Genomic DNA, 20,124 nt, shown 5'->3' with positions numbered 1-20,124 from the left:
GCGTGTGCTTGGGAGAGGAAACGAATGGTATAAACATCAGCACCTTCCTAGGTGCTGTGTACAAGGGATTGAAAATCATCTCAGCAAGGGGCTGGGGATTTAGATCAGGGCCCAGTGCCTGCCAGGCAAGCTCGAGGTCGTGAGTTCGGTTCCTGGTACCGGAAAAAAAAATCATCTCAGTATTCTTGAGAGATGATTACTATTCTCACTTCACAGTGAAGAAGTTGTAACTCGGAAGCTGGCGCTTACCTCTGGGAGGTAGAAAGCAGGTATGTGGCCCCATGGTCTCCCCTCCCACGCTGCCTCTGAGCGCCCTTTCAGAGCAAGGGTCGTCTGGGATGCGTGCTCTTTTATTATGAACCAACTCCACAAGTATTTGGGCAGTTATGCATACTAAGCTATGCCAAGCACATTACGTTGTTTTTTGCTTTTTTAAGAATCCTTCCCACAGTCCTTCAATGTAAATGTTTTCCCCCAGTTTACAGGCAAAGGAAACTGAGGCTCACGGAAGCACAGTGACCTGTTCAAGCCACCCAATCAGTTTTGGGAGCTGAGACGCAGCTCCAAGTACAGTCTCGGTTTTAAATTTATCCTTGGGCGAGGCTGCTTTTCCCTAAACAGAAGGGACTTCTAAAATAGTTATTCGGAAGAATACTGTACCAAGGAGGCGACCTTTGAGTGGGCCACCTATTGATCAGCACACGCTGAGCGGTACCTTCCTATTATCCCACAGTTATCTGGAGGTAGGTCGATTTACAGCCGTCATTTTCCAAATGGGAAACCGAGCCATAGTGGAGGTGAGCAGTGGGACCTAATCATTAGCCGCTTTCCTTCCCACTTTTAGGCTGAATCGCGCGCCCTGGACCCTGCTGTCTCATTTCTGGGTCCCTAAAGTTGCAAGGGCAGACGATCTGACATTTCTTGAGCCCTAAGCCCCTTGCACGCCGCTACAGGGACCCGCGGTGTAGAGAAAAAGGGAAGAAAGCCTGACACCGGAAGTAGTCAGGGCGCCGGCCTTAGCGTCCACGGTTGCCAGGGCGGCGCCCCGGAAGTTGAGCGGGAGTGACGGGCTGCTCGGCCGGGCTGTGGGCGGTGTCTTCCCGAGAGCATCTGAGTGGGGCTGGAGGCGGGCCCGGGGCGCCGTGCGGGGCGGCCTCCCACGGAGTCCACAGGTGAGGTCTAGTCTCCCCGGCCGCCGCCTCCCGGGCGTCGTGGGTGTGGCCGCGCGTGCCTGCGAGTGCGCATGCGCGAACCGGTGTGAGCTGCTAGTCTATGCTTTTTAGGTGCTGTTTTCTGGGTCCGCATTCTCCACCGATACCTCTGTTGGCAACTGTATCTGTTTCCTCCTATGAGTTCCTGGGACTCAACTCGTGCTGTCCGATCTGTAATTGCATCGTTATTCTTATTACTGCTTACTCCAGACTTTGTTCCTAGCCTTTCTCTCGTTTGCAGCCTGTGTTGTTTCTGTTGGCATCTTGTGCAGGGAGCGCTGTACCTGTGGGAGGACTCGGGGTAGGAGACAGGAGCCTTGGGTCTCCTGCCGGTTCGTTTTTTCTCTAGGTGACTGGACCCGGAGCGCGCGGGATTTGTCATGCACTGCAGAGGAGCCGGGCCAGTATAGGCACAAATCCTAAAGCCGACGTTTCTTAGCATTGTGAGCCGGTTTGCAATCCGAAAAGCAGGTTCTTTGTTCAGGAAACACTTAGTGGGAGCATTACAGGGCTGGCTGGCGGTCCCAGGAATTACAGACCCTGGGAGTCACTGTGTGGCATGGCCCGCACTGTCGCCCTGAGGGGCTGTGAAGAGGGACAGGGATGAGAGGGCTGCAAGTGAAAGCGCCCCACCCATAGGCAGCCCTTAGGCACGCTGTTATTTACTGTTTTCTTAAAGAGTAAGAAAACTTTCTTTTCTCCTTTTCAAAGAAAGATAATTGGGAAAAATCCAGAAGTCGGGGAATCCTGGCCTAGTTGGGACTTCATTTTAAAAAGTGGTAATGATCAAGCAGGAGTGGTAGTGCACACCTTTAATCCCAGCACTCTAGGAGGCTGAGACAGGAGGATGGCAAGTTCAAACCCAGCCTGGGCAATTTGGCAACTTTGTGTGTGACAACGGGGTGGGGGTGGGTTGGAGATTATTTTTGTTTTTGTTTTGTTTTCTTTTTTGAGACAGGGTCTGCCTGTGTAGTTCAGGCTGGCCTTGAACTCGCTTATGTAGTAGCCCAGGGTGGCCTCGAACTCATGATGATCCTCCTGCCTCAGCCTCCTGAGTACTGGGATTACAGGCATGCAGCACCACACCTGGCTCTGTGTGTGTGTGTGTGTGTGTGTGTGTGTGTATGTGTGTGTTTGTGTGTGTGTGATTATGTAGTGCAGCCTGGCCTTGAACTCACAGTGCTCCTCCTACCTCAGCCTCCTGAGGGTTGGGATTATGGGTGTGTGTCACCACAACCCACTAGGGATCCCATTTTCTTACGGCCAGACCCAGAGGGGTAGGTGTCTCAGGAGTGTGCGTTCTCTTTTCCTCCCTGCTGTCTCTCAAAAGTGAGACTGGGCTGGGGACTCATTCTGTAGGAGGTCAGGGCCCTCCTGGGGCTGAAGGCCTTTTACCTTGGAGAGCTGGTTCTCACCTACTTATTGGTTGTCACAGTGGTACTTGTTGGGTCCTGTGCAGGGAGAATTCATTTATTTGTTTGTAAAAAGTCATCAAATATGTATTGAGCACCAGCTGTTGCCAGCCCCAGCTCTGGGTGCCAGGGGTTCAGCTGGAGGAGGCCAGAGCAAAGTTCCTTTTCTCCTGGAGCCCGCCTGTACGGCATGGGGAGACAGCCAGGCCAGGTCTTTCTTCCTCTTCAGCTTTTTGGTTTTTTTAAATTTTATTCTTGTTTGGTTTTGAGACAGGGTCTTACCATGTAGTTCAGGCTGTCCCTGAACTCACTATGTAGCCCAGGCTGGCCTCAAACTCTCGGCGATCCTCCTGCCTCAGCCTTCTGAGTGCTGGGATTACAGCGTGCTTCTTCCTCCTCTTACGAGGTCACCAATGCATTATGGGACCTCACCCTCCTGACCTCACCTAATCCTCATCCCCTCCAAAGATGCCACCTCCAGATGCCATCAACGTGTGGATTTGGGGACAAGGGTTCCAACACATGGAAACCACAGCAGGGCCCCACTCTGCCCCTTGGAAAATGGTGTCATATGGTGCACAGGCACCCGTGGTAGAGAGCAGCATGAGGGGCAGGAGCTCAGGGATAATATCACCCAGAATCCTTAGTCTCAGCCAGGGTGGGCGCAGAGGCGGCACGCTTGCCCGGAAGGCGGCCCCTGTGCAACCTGTCACACAGGACACTGCCCCTCAGTGTTCCCACCATATCCCTGACACTGTCAGGTGCCTCCTGGGCCCGTGTCCCCGCGATGCCTTAGCGGTGCTACTCACCCCGTTCCTTCTGTGTCAGGCGAGAACGGGCACCAGCGTCAGTGAAGCCGAAGGAGACGTGGGCGGCCTGCTGGCTCCAGGGGGACCTATGGTGAGTGTGGCCTGGGTGCTCTGCCAGCAACTGTGTTGTAGGGGGGGGGGGGGGGGCGCCAGGAGGAGCACCGCATATCTGGCAGAAGGACATCTCAGCCGAGGCTCCCCTTCCTGCTGGGCAGAATGAGGATGAGAATGTTTGTCCCAGAGTGGTCAAGGACTGTACCGGTCAGCTCTCCCCTGGCTGGGACCATTACCCAACACCCACAGCTTAGGTGAAGAGGTTTAACTTGGCTCGTGGTTTCGGAGAGTCCAGTCCATGGTGGGCTGGTTCCAAGACAGGAGCAGCATGGCAGAAGGGCCTAGCGGAGCAGGGCTGCTCCGTTCAAAAGGGCAGAAGCAGAGCAGGAGGCGAGCAGCAGCAGGAGACGCCCTCGGAAGGCTGCGTCTATGGCCAGTTCTACCTGGACCCCTCCTCTGAACAGCACAGCCGGGTGTGGATGAATCCACTGAGGGTACAGCACCCCATGACCCAGTCACCCCCCAGGAGTCTCAAGCTTGTGGCAATCCTCTCGGCTCAGCCTCCCAAGTGCTGGGGTTACAGGTGTGCACCCCCATGCCCAGCTTCCCGGAGTCTCTTAATCCAGTTCAAGTGAAAATTTAGGCCACTGTGGGTGGCCAAACCGCCTCATCCACCACGCTGCCCTTACTCGCTGGGGTCACTGCTCTCCCTTCTGCTCCACCCCAGGGTGAGGCAGCGGCTGGTGTGGGTCCCCCAATGAGTTAGTGTGAGGTTCACCCTGCAGTGATGGCAAGGGTAGTGCTGGGCTGGGGGAGGGGTCCCCCTGCAATCCTGGCTTTGCAGTTGAACTGGGGGTGGGGGTGTGGAACAAGGGCTGGGGGCCAGGGCTGTGAGGCTAAAATTAAATGGTAAAAATATAAAGTCCCAGGTGGGTATGGGGGGCACATGCTTGTATTCCCAGCCCTCTGGGAGGCTGAGGCAGGAGGATTATGAGTTTGAGCACAATCTAGGGAATTTAGGAGTTTAGTGAGATCCTGTCTCAAAAAATTGGCTACTAAAATGGTCTGGCAAGGTAACTTAGTGTGAGGCCCCAGCTTCATTCCCAGAACTGCCAAAAAATCAAAAAACAAAAACCCACAAAGTGAAATTCCCACGCCAATGGGCTTCACACTGCCCCGTGGGCGGGAGGCTTGCGGAGCCTGCCCTGGGTGTAGGATGCGAGCCTGCAGCCCGCCGTGGCCGCTGATGTTCCGTGTCACTCACTCATAGCAGTCGATGACACCACCCCTGCGGTGAGCGGGACATCGATTGTCCTTTCTGTTGACCCTGCGAGTGGACGTCATCGTCCTGCTGAAGGCCTCCTTCACAGAAGGAGGTGACAGGCTGAGAGGAGAGGGTGGCACGTCACGGCGAGATGGCTCTGGGTCCAGTGGGCTGTCAGGACTCCTGGGTCTGGGTCTGACATGGGCTCTTAGCCACCGACCTCAGCTTCCTGGTCCGTGGAATGAGAAGGCACGGGCTGACCGTGGCGAATGTCACTTCCCTCGCCCTTCCCTTCCCTGGGATTGAGCTCAGAGCTTCTGCCCGGAGCTACACCCCCAACGCTTTTTATTTTGAGACAGGGTCTCACTCACTAAGTCAGGAAGTTGCCCAGGCAGGGCTGGAACTTTCCGTCCTCCTGCCTCAGCCTCCCACATGCTGGGGTCGCAGGCGTGGTCGCTCTGCAGGTGTTGAGGAGGCTGCCGGTCTGAGGAAGACGCTGGAGTCTGAGAGCCTCACGCCCGTCTCTCCCAGGGTCATGGCCGGGAAGGTGAAGTGGGTGACTGACATTGAGAAGTCGGTGCTGATCAATAACTTCGAGAAGAGAGGATGGGTCCAAGTCACAGAGAACGAGGACTGGAATTTTTACTGGTGAGTGAAGATGATCTTGTGCTTAAGCAGAGCTTCCTTTGGAGCACTGCTGTCTCTTGTGGCCCCGAGGACGGGGCTGGCTGGCGGTGTCGCTTTGCAGCTGGTTAGTTCCTGCTTGGTGTGTGCGCATGCGCGTGGTTTGCCGCCCCAGGGAACTAATTGGATGATTGACAGATAAAAACCTTGGGAAGTGAATCCAGCCGGGAGGGGAAGAAGAGCAGCCTTGAGGCCCTGCTTCAGGCACCCTGCGCTGACAGCTTCTATCTTAAGGTGTCCTCAGCCTCCTGAATTTGAGTGCAAACGTTGGAAATGAGGGGTCCGTTTTGCGATGATCCGTTAGCCATGTTACAGCGGAGCCTTGACTTGTGAATGCGGTTTGTTCCAAGGTTGGTTGTAACTCAAGTTGGTTGTAAATCAAGAGTATTTAGGGGCCGGGGATATAGCTCAGTGGCACAGGTACCTGCATGGCAAGCACAAGGTCCTGAGTTCGGTTCCCAGTACCAAAAAATAAATAAATAAGTAAAAGAACTAAGGGTAAAATTCATTAACCAGGGATGGTGGTGCACACCTGTAATCCCAGCACTGGGAGGCTGAGGCAGGAGGATCCTTAGGAGTTCAAGACCAACCTGGGTTACAAAGTGAGCTCAAGGCCAGCCTGAACTGCATAGCAAGACCCTGTCTCAAAAAGACAAAAGGAAAAAAAAGAGTATTTTACCATAAGGAATCATGGAAATACCCATAATGGATTCTGATCCTCCCAAAGCACCGCTTAACCTTTTCAGAATAAAGAGGAGTTGTATAATGTGTGTCATTTACCAGAGACACCAATAGATTTCCCAGTATATTCACCAAAAAGTTATCGAATGTACCTAGCTTACCAGAAACGACAGTGTCATACTGCCACTCAGGGCGACATCTGCGGCTCGCAGGAAGGGAGGGTGAGCGGGGAGGTGCTTACTGTGTGGGAGGAGTCCCTTCCACGGACCCGGGGCTCTGCCGTCCGCTCCCCCTGGCAGACCCGTAGCCCGCTAGGCTGCTTCCGGCTCACTAGGTCTGAGCCTTTTCAGGACTAAAAACTGGTCTGAGCTTGTCGGTTCCTGTCTTTTCCTTAACACTGTTCTTTTCTACTGTGACTGTTTTCTTTACCTTCCCTTCTTAGCTTCTCTAGCGTCTGGGGGCCATTCTGATAGCAGTAATGACAAGGATGCTATAAAGCGCCAACTGAGATTACACCCAGACTCGCGCAGCAGGGCTCAGACTGACGCTCACGTACCCTTTTGTGGCATCTTGATTCTTTGTTGACAGCTGCACAAGCGGCCGGCATCTGGTCATAACTCGAGACATTGGTTGTGGTTTTTTTTTGTTTTTTCTCCAGTACCGGGAATCGAACTCATGACCTTGCACTTGCCAGGCAGGCGCAGTGCCGCTGAACTAAATCCCCAGTCCCAAGACTTTGGTTGTAAATTAAAGCTAAAATTCTAGTCCTAACCCAGGCTGTTCGTATGTTAGGCTGGTCGTTGCTCGAAGGTCCACAGTACCCATAATCACAGTGACCGAGTCAGTGAGCGTGTTCCCGGCCAGAGAATGACGGTGTCGAGACACAGACTCCAGGCAGCTCCGGTCCTGGTCACCGCCATTCCCGGACCCGCGGCCTGTGCCGCTGTGGCTGGCAGCCCCTGGCTCTGCTGGGGTTGTGGGGGTGCCAGGGTGGGGCCCTGCGGGGCGTGGGACTCAGGCGCCCATGCGGCCTCCGTTTCAGGATGAGTGTGCAGACCATCCGGAACGTGTTCAGTGTCGAGACTGGGTACCGGCTCTCGGACGATCAGATAGTCAACCATTTCCCCAACCACTACGAGCTGACCCGGAAGGACCTGATGGTGAAGAACATTAAGAGATACCGGAAGGAGCTGGAGAAGGAGGGGAGTCCTCTGGCCGAAAAGGATGAGAACGGAAAATACCTCTATCTGGGTTCGTGCCTTCGCCGGCCGCGGTCTGAGCTCTGGCGGTGCGTGGTTGCTGGCTCTTCAGGGGGCGGGTCGGCGGCATCTGGGGGGCACCTGCTTCCCCTAGGGGTCTCCGGCTGGCTGGGCGGATGTGAGGCAGAATTACATAAGCAGCCTCTCCAGCATCAGTTTCCTCTTCCGCTGGGCAGCAGTGATAGCGCCCAGCTCACAGCTTGCGGTGGGGGCTAAAGAACGTTTGCTGAGTTTTGCACATAGAGCTTGACCGAGGTCACTTGTCCACGCGTTTGGGGTTCGAGCAGCACAAGTCCTTGTCATGTTCAGTGCCGAATTGAAGCAGAGGGACTGGGTGTGTGGCACAGGCTTGTAATCCCAGCACCTGGGAGGCTGAGCCGGGAGGATCGCCACAAGTTCGAGGCCAGCCTGGGCTACATAGTGAGACCTTGTGCCAACAAACGAAAGAAACGAATTGGGGCTGAGTTGACAACGTCACACCTGACGGGCGGTGTCGATCGCGTCCTGTTCGTGGCCCGTGCTGGGCTGACTCCTGGCCAGCACGGGGCGTCTCTGACCTTTCAGACTTCGTCCCGGTCACCTACATGCTGCCCGCCGACTACAACCTCTTCGTGGAGGAGTTCCGGAAGAGCCCGTCCAGCACCTGGATCATGAAGCCGTGTGGCAAAGCCCAGGGCAAGGGCATCTTCCTCATCAACAAGCTCTCGCAGATCAAGAAGTGGTCCCGCGACAGCAAGACGTCCTCGTAAGTGCGGGCTCGGGCTGGCGGCCACCTGCCGTCCTGTGGTCTCGGGGCTTCCAGCCGGGTGGCCCTCGCCTGGTTCTGCAGGTCGCACCAAGGGTCCCCTGTCGTCCCAGCAGGGCTCTGCCAGCTAAACGATCGCGGACCCCACACAAGGGTCGTGGTGTGGTCACCCGTGGGGCCTCGGGGGCTGCTGTGCTCAGGAGGAGGCGCAGGCACTGTAGTTGGGGCAGCGGGGCTCATGCTCCTGGGACTCCGGGCTCCTGGCCTCCAATCCCAGCCTGACACTTACTGGTTGAACGTATTTTCTGTTGTAGGCTCTTTTTTGAGCTACATCCCCAGCCCCTTTGAAAAACTTTAACATTTGAAATGGGGTCTCGCTAAGCTGCTATGTTATCTAGGCTAGGTTTGAACTTTTGACCCTTCTGCCTCAGCCTCCCCAAGTGCTGGGAGTGTAAGTGTGGGCCACCACTTGTCCTGTCTTCTGCCATCTCACTGTGACTTCCTCTGGCATGTGCAGGTTTGTGTCTCAATCTACGAAAGAAGCCTACGTGATCTCACTCTATATCAACAACCCGCTGCTCATCGGCGGGAGGAAGTTTGACCTGCGCCTGTATGTGCTGGTGTCCACCTACCGCCCGCTGCGCTGTTACATGTACGTGTCCCAGGCTCTGCGTCCCTTCTGCAGGGAGCTCCTTAGCGCCACCGTGAGGGTTCCTGGTTTAATGCAGCCACTCATGTACAGCTGCGGCTGGCACAGGGTCAGGACTGGGGTTGACCTTGATCCAGGGTCAGTCTGAGCGGGAAGCACTGCAGTTGCTTCTGTGTCTTCTCAGAGCTGACTCAGTGTGAACCTCCGCCTAGGTATAAGCTTGGGTTTTGCCGGTTCTGCACAGTGAAGTACACGCCAAGCACCAGCGAGCTGGACAACATGTTCGTTCACCTCACCAACGTGGCCATCCAGAAGCACGGGGTGAGCATCGTCCCTCGAGCAGGGGCAAGTGGACCCGCACTCTGGGTTTCCTTTCTGTTTTTTTCCAGAAAGCACAGGGCAGCAGGCATGGTGGCGCACACCTGCAATCCCAGCACTCGGGAGGCTGAGGCAGGAGGATCGCTTTGAGTTTGAAGCCACCTTGGGCTACAAAGTGAGCTCAGGCCCAGCCCGAACTACAGAGTGAGACCCTGTCTCAAAAAAACAAAAGAAAAAGAGCACACAGGGCAGGTACAGGCTTGATATTCAATCTATGTTCTCGCCAAGGCCCCACACCAGGGGGAATGGGACTCTCTAAGTGGCAGGTGCGACTCTCCTGGGCTACGGATGGGCAGTGAGAGGAAGTCTGCAGGTTTAGGCCCCACCTGTCTGGTTCTGGGGCCTTGGCAAAGTCTGCCCGAGGAGAGGAGGCAGTGGTGTTACAGATGCCCCTTGACCTGAGATGGGGCCGCGTCCCAGTAAATATTTCTTAAGTTGAAAAGTTTGCAGGTGGAAAATGCATTCAGTCCACCTGACTCACTTACGCAGTGTGCACGCCGGTGTTTTGGTTGTAGCTCCGCAGCGGAGGTGGAGCTCACCCTGGGCACATTGAGTACCCTGAGCTACGCCCTTCACCCAATGCCACACTTTTTCTGTGCGTGTGTGGTGCTGGGGTTGAACCCAGAGCCTTCACATTGCGCTACACCCTCCACCCTCTTTTTATTTTGAGACAGAGTCTTGCTAAGTCGCTCAAGATTGGGCTCCAACTCACCCTTCTCCTGCCTCAGCCTCCAGAGTGCTGGGATTGCAGGTGTGCACCACCAGATCCAGTTTATTGAAATATTTTAATAAAAACTGATGTTTCTCAAAAGGAATTCATTATCTCTTTCCTTGTAGAGGTATTTTTTAAAGATATAGTTAATTCTGTCTTTATTCCAAGTCAGTGGCCTTTGTTTGTAATTAGACTTTTGTTTAGGTTTGAAGTTCTCAAGCAAAAAGGCAATGAAATGAGCCCTAGACTCCAAACATACTGGTGTTTTCTAGCCCCAGACCTTCAAAGACAGACCGAGTGTGCGGAATTAATTTGCAGGGATGGGGAAGAGGAGGGAGCAGGCATCAGAGACCCTGGGCTGGGGCCCCTGCACCCCAGCTCAGACGGAAGAGCCAGCTTCTCACCCAGGGATGGCACGGAGCTGGTGAGGCTGTCCGAGGTTGCCTGTGTGGTGCTTTCACACCCTGGTGCACGGCACTGGTGTGCCTCGGGCTGGCTTTCCAGTGACTGACAGAGGCGGAGATCAGCAAGCGGGAGCTTTATGGGGTCACTGTCTGCAGCTGGACCTGCGTGGGAGAGAGAGTGGCCAGCTGGGCTTGGGAGCCGAGGCCCACAGCAGGCACCAGGGGGCACCGTGCAGCCCGGTGCCCTGTGGAGATGTTCTGCAGGGAGGCTGGATGCCGGCAGCTCAGCAGAGGGTTGGGTGGGGGTGGCAGTTGGCCAAGCGAGCTCCCCGAGGGCCTGGGCTGAGAGTCGGTGACCTTGCTGGGGGACCTGGGCCATACTCCACAGTGGAGGCTAAAGGTACAAATAGTCACTTGTGAAATATCTGAGAGTTGAGAGTTTTATTTATTTTTGCTCTCCTGGGCATTGATCGATCCCAGGCCTCCAAACTGAGCTACTTCTCCAACCTTTTTTCAAACTTTTTGTTGACACAGAGTCTCACCATCACTAAGTTGCCCAGGCTGGGTTAGAACTTGAGATCCTCCTGTCTCAGCCTCCCAGCCTGCTGGGATTGCTACTGGGATGGCGGGCATGAGCGGTGGTCCAGCTTGGCCAGGTGCCCAGCACCCTGGAGGCCCTTGGGGAGTTGTCCCAGGGGTGAACACGCAGCGGCCTCCTGCCCCTGGGGTGGCACTGCCCGTTCTTTTCCAGGAGGACTACAACCACATCCACGGGGGCAAGTGGACTGTGAGCAACCTGCGCCTCTACCTGGAGAGCACCCGCGGCAGGGAGGTGACCAGCAAGCTGTTCGACGAGATCCACTGGATCATTGTGCAGTCGCTGAAGGCTGTGGCGGTGAGTGGCTGCCAGGCAGGTGGGCAGAGCCGGGGAGGCCGAGTGAGCCGGGCCCTGGGAGTGGCACTGCTGTTCTTCTGCTCAGGACACCCGCTTCCTGTCTTACCTTCCGCAGGTGTGCTGGGGGCTGAGGGAGATTTAGAAGGGGCGGGCTACGCGCCAGCCCTGGGTCCTCCGGGGCGCAGAATCCCCCAGCACCACTGTCGGCTCTCCTTATGCCTGCTGCATTTATTATTTTGGCAGAAACTGATGCTTTGAGGCAGGGCACTGTGGTGCATGCCCGTCATCCCAGCACTTGGGAGGCTGAGGCAGGAAGATTGCTATGAGTTCGAGGCCAGCCTGAACTGTATAGGGAAACTCTTTCAAAAGACAGAACAAAACAAAACAACTGATGCTTCGGCTGAGCGTGGTGGTGCACTCTGAGGCTGAGGCAGGAGGAGAGCAAGTTCAAGCCAAGCCTGAGCAACTTAACAAGACCCTGTCTCAGAGTGTATAAAAGAGACCATGGATTTAGCTCCCCAGCACAAGTGCCTGCCTGCCAAGCACGAGGTCCTGAGTTTGATTCCCGGTACCAAAAAAAAAAAAAAAAAAAAAATACCACATCTAGCCAGGCATGGTGGCACATGCCTGTAATCCCAGCCCTCGGGAGGCTGAGACAGGAGGATCGTTGCAAATTCAAGACCAGTCTGGGCTACAAAGTAAGCTCAAGGCCAGCCTGAACTGCATAGGGAGACCCTATCTCAAAAAGACAAAGAAAAAAATGTATAAAAGGCTGGGATGTGGATCAGTGCAGAGGCCCTGGGTTCAGGCCCCAGTACCAACAAAATGGAAAAAAAAAAAAAAAAAAAAAAAAAAGGAAAGCAAGGGCAGGCTGTGTTGGAGATGGGCTTTCCGTAGCCTCCTCATTTCGGGCGCCTTGACTTCGCTGTTTCATGCACAGTTAGGGCCGAAAATACCCTTCCTCCGCTTTTCCTGTCAGCTCAGGCCTTGCATTTGCTGGCAGTCCGCCGAGGTCACGGGGGAAGCAGGCGCACGTCTATTTCTATGTGCTGGGACCTGCTCCAGGCTGCACAGCCGGGGTCCCGAGGGCTCTTGTCGCCCTGTAACTCGTGAGGAACCCATAGGACCCCGGAGCTGGTGCAGGAAGGGGCTTCTGTCCCAAGGCCGGGGCGGCGTCTTCCACCTGCCACCGTGGTCTCCCCCGGGAGCCTGAGTCCCTGGTCACAGGCACCCCACCCGGCCGGCCCTGTGCCCTGTGAGTCGCCGAGGCCCCCTGTGACCCCCGCGCACCCCTCTCTCTGCAGCCGGTGATGAACAACGACAAGCACTGCTTCGAGTGCTACGGCTACGACATCATCATCGACGAGAAGCTGAAGCCCTGGCTCATCGAGGTAACTGCGCGGCCCCGCTTCCGGGCACTTGGGCTCTGCCCTGCGCCGGGCGCGATGGTCCCCAGCCACCAGGGACAGGCACAGGAGGATGGAGGCAGGTGTCCAGGCCTGTCGCTCTGCTGGTGGCTGGGTTGACCTCGGCCCCCCATCTCCGCCAGCCCCATGCACAGGGACGGCGCTGCGTCCATCTTCCAGGGAGCTTGGCGGCTGGAACAGCGTGGTCCCGGGGTTTCCAGTTGGTCCCCACTTTGGCGATCCTGCCCTGACCTCCGGGGGCATCATCCCCGGTGGGCAGGAGCTCACAAACCCCGAGGCCTCGGCCAGCAGGGGTGCACTGTCCTGGGACAGGGCCAGTTCTTATTCTTCGGCCTGCAGAGTCATTTGGCTGCTTTGGGGGTTTTTGTTTTGCTTTCTTTCGGTACTGGGGATTGAATCCGGGGCCTTCACACTGACCTATGTCCCCAGCGCCTTCTATTTTTTTTTTGAGACATGGTCTTGCGAAATTGCCCAGGCTAAGTTTGTGATCCTTCTGCCTCAGCCTCCCAGGGTGCTGGTTTGCAGACATGCTCTACCTCTCTGTTGTCTGTTTTAAGGAGAGGGGAAGGTGGGGCTGTTGCCAAAGGGCCGGGGTGCAGGCGCCCTACATCCAGCCGAGCCTTCTGGCTCTGAGGCTGTCGGCGGGGTGGCGTGGCTCCCTGCACGCCATCCTTGTCCTTACCCCGTGCCAGGAGGTGCCTACGGGAGCCCTGCGTTGGAGCTGAGCTGTAGGAACGCAGGCCGCACACTGGGGGGCGCCGTTCCTCGCCTCCCCGAGCTTGTGTCTCCGCTGAGCTCTGCTGGAGGCGCCGGCTCTGGCCCTCGCAGGCCCTGGCAGGGCACTGGGAAGACCGGGACAGGCAAGCCTCTCTTTTCTAATGGTTAGTTTTTATTGGCACCGTGTGCAGTCCGTGCTGGGGGAGTTGGCCGTGCACAGAACGTGCTGACCCTCTTTCCCTCCCCTCCCCAGCCTGCCTGTAGCGTAGTTCATCTTCACGCCTTGATCATGAGAATTCCCACTCTGCGATCCCCAGCAGAGGCCATCGGAAGGGCAGCCGAGGCCCTAAAACCCTTCGGCCCTGTCTGCCTCAGGTCTGCCGCTAGGGCGCAAATGCGGTAACTGAGAAGCTGCTCATCACCTGGGCTGGAGCGGCCTGCCGTGGGAGCCCCAGGCCTTGGACCTCTCCTGGACAGACATCACTTCTGACCTGTGGGTTCCGTGGCAGAGGCCGGGGGGATCAGCTGCCCGTGTACTGGAGGGGGCCCTCTCTGGACCTAAACCCAGGCTGGACTGCTGCATTTTGCTCTTAGCAGACAAGGCCGCCATCTAGCGTCCATGAAACTGCACTGCTGCCCAGCCAGGGCCCTGTGGTCACCAGTGCCTCAGACGCTGCATGCAACTCCTGGTTCTTAAGGCAGAGCTGGTCACACAGTGTGGCAGTGCACACTCATTAATCCCAGGCTTCAGGAAGCTGAGGCAGGAGGATCACTACCAGTTTGAGGAGAGCCTGGGCTACATAGTGAGTTCCAGATCAGCCTGAACTACACATTGAGACCCTGTCTCAGAAAACCAAAAAAAAAACTTCACATGGAAGGTGACAGCTTTACCTACAGCGGGTAACAGCCCGTATTTTCTCCGCAGCACACGTTTTCGTGCCCACGGAGCCAGCAGCGTGAGTGAAGCCTGTGTTCTCCCTCTCCTAGGTTAACGCATCCCCGTCTCTCACCTCCAGCACGGCCAACGATCGGATCCTTAAGTACAACCTGATTAACGACACCCTCAACATCGCGGTGCCCAACGGGGAGATCCCGGACTGCAAATGGAACAAGTCTCCCCCGAAGGAGGTGCTCGGCAATTACGAAATCCTGTAAGTTTGCGGGACGCCCCGCCTGTCCTCTGTCTCGAGCAGAGGCCAGGGCTGGGCTTCCGGGGCCATGTGTGTAGAGGCAGAGCCCCACTGGGGACACATGGTTCTTGGAGGGCTGGCCCAGACCGGTCTGTCCAGCTCGCCAGCGCCAGCGCCAGCACCCAGCGGCCACGGGGACAGCAGGAGGGGGTGGGGAGGGCAGGGTGGGGACATCCGGGAGGACACCCGGCTCCCCCTGGAGCCGTGGGACTTGAGGACCTGTGGCTGTTGTGGGCCTCCACTGCCCACCTGGCCCCTTGTGAAGTGGGCACGACGGTGCAACTGAGCTGAAGGGAGGGAACAGTACCCAGCGCCACGGCTCCTGTTTCCTCAGCTTCCTTTTACAGAGGAGGAAACAGGCTTGGAGTGGTTCAGGACCTGCAGGGCTGGCCGAGACCGCGGCCAGAGCGAGGGCCCATTGGGAGGGAGGGCCGTGGCTGCGGAAGGCAGGTGCCCCGGGGGAGGCACACCTGGGGCAGTGGTGGAGCCAGGCATGGGGGCGGCCTGGCCCTACAGGGACAGAAACAGCCCCCAGAAAACCACCCCCACACTGCAAAAGAAAGGAGGGAAGAAGGGAAGAAAAGAAGCCGGGTGGCGCACGCCTGTAGTCCCAGCACTGGGGAGGCTGAGGCAGGAAGATCGCCTTGAGCTTGAGGCCATCCTGGGCTACGTAGTGAGTTCAAGGCCAGCCTGAACTATACAGGGAGACCCAGCCTCAAAAAACAAAAACAAAATAAAGTACACTGGTGGGGGTTAGAAGCCCCACTGGTATTATTTGGAAGGAAGAAAGGCCCGATCCCTGTCTGTATCCACTGAGCAGTCTTCTTCCACTCCAGGAAGGTCACGGGGGACTCCAGCACCACTGACAGTGAGGGCCGGGCCCCAGCAGTCCGGGCACCACTGACGGGCGGGGGGGGGAGGGAAGGAGCTGGAACCTGAGCAGAGGACAGACGATCACATGGGGCACACAGGCCCCTGCATGCCTGAGCGTCCTCTGCAGCCTCAAGGCCAAACAGACGCAGGCAGCTGGCAGGCGGCAGCCTTGAGGGGCAGCCTGGCCCCTCAGGGCTTGTGTAACTCGAGCAGAGCCGCCGTGGCCCTTCCTCTTCCAGCCGGCTTCCTGAGGTGGACAGACTGTGCCAAGTTGGACTGGGCTCTGGGGGGCATTTTTCCTTTTTCTTTTGGGTTTTTGATGGTCCTCCTGCCTCAGCCTTCTTGGTGCTGGGATTACAGGAGTGTTCCACCACACCTAGTTTGAAGAACAACTGTAGAGCGGACCCTGGAGGTGCCAGATGCAAAATGTTGGCCTTGTGTGACCCCCAAGGGAGAGGGCGATCTGGGGCAGCAGTGCCAGTGCGGCCCGAGGGGCATGAACTGGAATGCCCACCACCAGCTTCCTGTTCCTGTGAGCCCTGGGGGACAGGCAGCGCCCTAAGGCCACTGTACCCCAGCTCTAAGTCACCCTGGGGAGAGGCCACGTTTGCTGGAACTGCTCCAGGTGCAGGTGACGCCCCGCCAGCCTCAGGGACCTCGGGACAGGAGCACCGCACGGCGGAAGGGTGGGACCGGCCCAATGCCGTGACCGCCAGCCGCGGCCACCAGTCAGGCAGGGAGAAGTGTGCAGAGCCGCGTGCCTCACCCAGGCCTTCCCGGCAGCCTGCCAACACCTGCTCCTGGCTGAGCGGGTTGGGTGCTGCGTGTGAAGCGCTGGGAGACTCAAGTCTTCCCCGCCCAGGCTGCTGGGGGCCGCCTCGTGTTTCCGTTGTGGCCACTGCCACGCTGGCTGATGGCCTGTTACCATGTCACCTGGCGGAGACGTGCACAGAGGCACCTTAACCAGGGGGCGCTCAGTCTCGGCGGCTTTGGGTGTTTTGTGGGCTGTGGAAGCCGCCTGAGCCAGGCTGTGGCTGGGCCTGGCATGGTGGCGCACGCCTGTAATCCCAGCACTCGGGAGGCTGAGGCAGGAGGATCGCTGTGAGTTCGAGCCCAGCCTGGGCTACAATGTGAGCTCAAGGACAGCCTGAACTGCATAGCAAGACCTGTCTCAAAAAAAAAAAGGCTGTGGCTGGGGTGGGCGGGGACAGGACCCAGGGCCAGGCCAGGCCACGGCCTGCTGACATCTCTCCCCCTGCCTCAGCAAGAGCTCCTGACCCTGGAGACCTCTGTTTGCAGGTACGACGAGGAGCTGGCCCAGGGGGACGGGGTGGACCGGGAGCTCAGAAGTCGCACGGGCCAGACGCCAGGGCCCAAAGGGGGCCGCTCTCGAGACGCGGGGAGGGCCGTCCTCACCACCTGGAAGTGACACCCGGAAGTGACCGTCTGGAAGCGACACCCGGAAGTGACTGGCTGGAGCAGTGCGGACCCAGCCCAGGCTGTCCCTGCCCTCTGCCTGCGGAGGGCCTCTGGGAATTCCCCTTTTCTAGTGCTTCTCCACTCCCAGGCTGTGTAAATAATAAAATCACTTGTGTTTGGGAGGTGAGGAGTCTTATTTCATGAAAGCTGAAAGGACAGACTGAAATGTATGAGCTGAGCGTGGTGGCGCATGCCTGTAATCCTGTTAGGGAGGCTGAGGCAGGAGGATCGCTGTGAGTTCAAGGCCAGTCTGAGCTCCATAGGCAAGTTCAAGACCAGCCTGCGCTGCAGAGTGAAATCGTCTCTCAAAAGAACCACAAAAACGTGCTTGCTTCGGCAGCACACATACTAAGGGAAAAAAAGCAAGAAAAAGAAGTGTAAAGAGTGAGCTCTTTCCTTGGAAGGTGGCAGCCACGCCTGTGAGCCAGCTCGTTATAAGGTATCTGTGTTTTGAAGTTTTGCACTAAATTAAAAGTAAGACAGGAAACCACACTGAAGTGTCCTTTTGTTTGTTGTTTATTTGTTTTTTCAAAACACGGTCTCTCATGTAGCCCAGGCTGGCCTTGAACTTGCAGCAGTCCTCCTGCTTCAGCCTCCTGAGTGCTGGGGTTAGAGCTGTACGCTGCCACGCCACATTTCCCCCTTGGTTTTGCTATGCGCTCGGTCCTAAGATGTTGTTTTTGTGGTATTGTGTGGAGGAAGCACTGAGATGGATTTCTTCTCAGACCCTTGGTCCCCGCGTGTGGACAGCGTAGACGTCACGCGGGGTGAGTGCACCCTCGTGTGCATAGCGCCTGTGTGCGGTTTCCCACTCACAGTGAAGGAGAAGGCCCTAAGTGCGTGGCAGGCAGCTGGGAAGTGGCCGTGCAAGCTGAAGAAGCTGCGGTTTGGTCCGACTTGGGCTCCGTACCGCGGGTCCCGAGGGGCTCAGGTCGGGCGCTGTCTGTCTGCAGCAGCTGTGGGGTGGGTGGTCTGGGTGGGACCAGGCTTCACGCCTCGCTCTAGTGCAGCTGTGACCCAGGAGGGAGGTAAAGAACTGTGCTCCTGGGCCCAGAAATAACGAGTGCTGCGGCCCTGTCTGCCCAGCCTCCCTCTGGGGTGGCTCTGACTTTCCTCTTAGCCCCGGGGCCACCGTGACTCCTGTTGACTTCTAGCAGCTTATTTTGGTGTTTTTGAGACAGGGCCTGGCCTTGCGCTCACTCTGAAGCCCAGGCTGGTCTCAAACTTGTAGCGATCCTCCTGCCTCAGCCTCTAAGTGCTGGGATTACAGTTGTGTGCATTCCCAACCTGCTCCTCAGTGAGGCCCTTTGTCCCCTCTTTCAGGGCAGGAGGAGGGTGGAGCCCCGCGGTGGCATTGTCGGTTTGCTGAAGCCGCTTGGCTGTGCGGGGTGGATCTGTGTCACTCACTGACAGTGCCACGAGTGACATCATGCTCCAGGGCAGATGTTTCCTCCAGACACTTCCGGGACACACAGGGAGGAGGTGCGGGGCCGTCGCCTTGGGAACAGGTGAGCTGGGACAGCGCTGCTCCTTGCCCAGCCTGGGACTCCACTGTCCCCTTCTTTGGGACCATCGGGAACAACTGTTCTGTCTTCTTGTCGGCTCGTGATCTTTGCCACTGGACGTTCCCCAGGACAACTCATCACTCCTGCTTCTTCCTACAGGGGCCGCAGCCCCCGCCCCTGGCCTCCTGCTCTGTCCTTCTTTGGCCAGCAGTGTGGCCTGAGCCCCTCATCCCAGGGAGCCACCCTCGACTGGGGGGCTGTGTCCTTTTCCCTAACTGTTGTCATTCCCAGCCCTTCCTCATTTTTTATTTTGAGACAAGGGCTCCTCAAATTGCCCAGCCTGGGCTCAAACTTGAGATCCTCCTGCCTCAGCCTCTCAAGAGTTCTGGGATTGTAGACATGTCCCACTGTGCCTGGCTGCAGCAGGCTCTTCCTGACACGTGACCATCCAGCCTCTGCACACCGTCCTCCTCCACTCGCCCTGCTCCGTACCCTGCACCCCGCAGCAGACTGGCAGACACCCAGGGAGGGTGCGAGGGACACTGGGGGAGCCGACTGGGGCCAATTGATTTTGTTTCCCTTTTCTCTCTTAAGAGGTTGGCTTCACATCGGGAGATGCTTTTATGGCTTTTCTGACCATAATCATGTTGCAACTCGAGTGCTTTAAAGTTAAAAGTGATGTTCTCCAGGTACATGTTCTATTTGGGAAAATGAGCTACTGCCTGACTCTCGAATAGAAGAGAAAGCCAAATAAGATCTTAAAAATAAAAACTAAATGGGAGGTGGTGTAGTGGCGTAATCCATTATCCCAGCATTCTGGGAGACCGAGGCAGGAGGCTCACAAGTTTTGAGCCCAGCCTGGGCCACTTGGTGAGACCCTGTCTCAAAAAATAAAGAATAAAAGGGCCGGGGTGGTAGCTCAGTGCGGAGGCCTTGGGTTCCATCCCAGAACAAAAAGCAGCCCTTCGCTGGGCAGCAGCGTGTTGGGGACGGGGCGAGCGCAGGGTCGGCTGCTCTGAGACCCTCCCTCGCCCATCCCCCGGGCACGTGCTGCCTCCCCACTGGACAGGCGGGGACATAACAGCCCGAGGGCGACATCAGAGGTCACATCGAATGACACGTACGATGCGCGCTCGCCATGTAGAAGGTTTGGGGACCTGGCGGATGCACAGGGAGAACTTGGGGAGCCGTGGCTCACGGGCAGAATCAGGCGTGGGGAGAGACCAGCATCTCGCCGCCCTGCTGCCTGCGGGGGCCGTGTGATCCCAGCAGCTCACTGAGCCCCTCTGAGCTTGGCGTCCTCCTCTGCCCCTGGAGATGGTGCCTGGCCCGCCAGCCTCCTGCAGCCACGAGTGGAAGGGAAAGCGGTGGCCACGAAAGTGCCACACCAGCCACATGTCGTGGCACACACCTATAATCCCAACCCTCAGGAGGCTGAGGCAGGAGGACCGCTGAGAGTTCAAGGCCAGCCTGGGCTGCATAGTGAGACCCCGTCTCAAAAACAAAAACAAAACAAAAACCTGTGCCAGCCAGCCCTGGTGAACTCTTTTGGGGAGGTTTTTAAGACCTTGGCACCTGTCCTCGGGAGTTTACAGATGCTGTCAGCAAGGTCCACGTGGCAATGAAGAGTGGCTGCAGGCTCAGTTCCTGGGAAGCATCATGGAGCTATCTGCCCCCACGGCTTGGAGCTGTGCTGGCCAGGGCCCTGCAACGCCTTCTGGATGCAGAAGGTCCTTGGAGCTCATTAGTGGCGTCATAAAGGATGCGTGGGAGCTG

At 57.1% G+C, this 20,124-nt stretch overlaps 1 protein-coding gene across 2 annotated transcripts; it reads left to right on the top strand.

The window, feature by feature from the left end:
* The first annotated feature begins 1,029 nt into the window (after positions 1–1,029).
* Ttll1 (tubulin tyrosine ligase-like family member 1) lies at positions 1,030–16,965 on the top strand. Of its 2 annotated transcripts, none has more exons than XM_005379432.2 (11): positions 1,030–1,172; positions 3,452–3,523; positions 5,282–5,398; positions 7,158–7,366; positions 7,939–8,119; positions 8,637–8,771; positions 8,981–9,089; positions 11,014–11,157; positions 12,462–12,548; positions 14,289–14,452; positions 16,664–16,965. In XM_005379432.2, the coding sequence occupies exons 3-11, from the start codon at positions 5,286–5,288 to the stop codon at positions 16,791–16,793; spliced, it is 1,272 nt and encodes a 423-aa protein (XP_005379489.1). In that variant the 5' UTR covers positions 1,030–1,172; positions 3,452–3,523; positions 5,282–5,285; the 3' UTR covers positions 16,794–16,965. The 2 variants fall into 2 exon arrangements, with proteins under 2 accessions (XP_005379489.1, XP_013367144.1); XM_013511690.1 differs by lacking the exon at positions 1,030–1,172 and adding an exon at positions 1,241–1,654.
* The last annotated feature ends 3,159 nt before the right edge of the window (positions 16,966–20,124 follow it).

The sequence above is a fragment of the Chinchilla lanigera genome, unplaced genomic scaffold, assembly GCF_000276665.1.
Source record: "Chinchilla lanigera isolate Chin_1 unplaced genomic scaffold, ChiLan1.0 scaffold00012, whole genome shotgun sequence".
NCBI lineage: Eukaryota > Metazoa > Chordata > Mammalia > Rodentia > Chinchillidae > Chinchilla > Chinchilla lanigera.
This window is presented reverse-complemented; position numbering and strand designations above follow the sequence as displayed.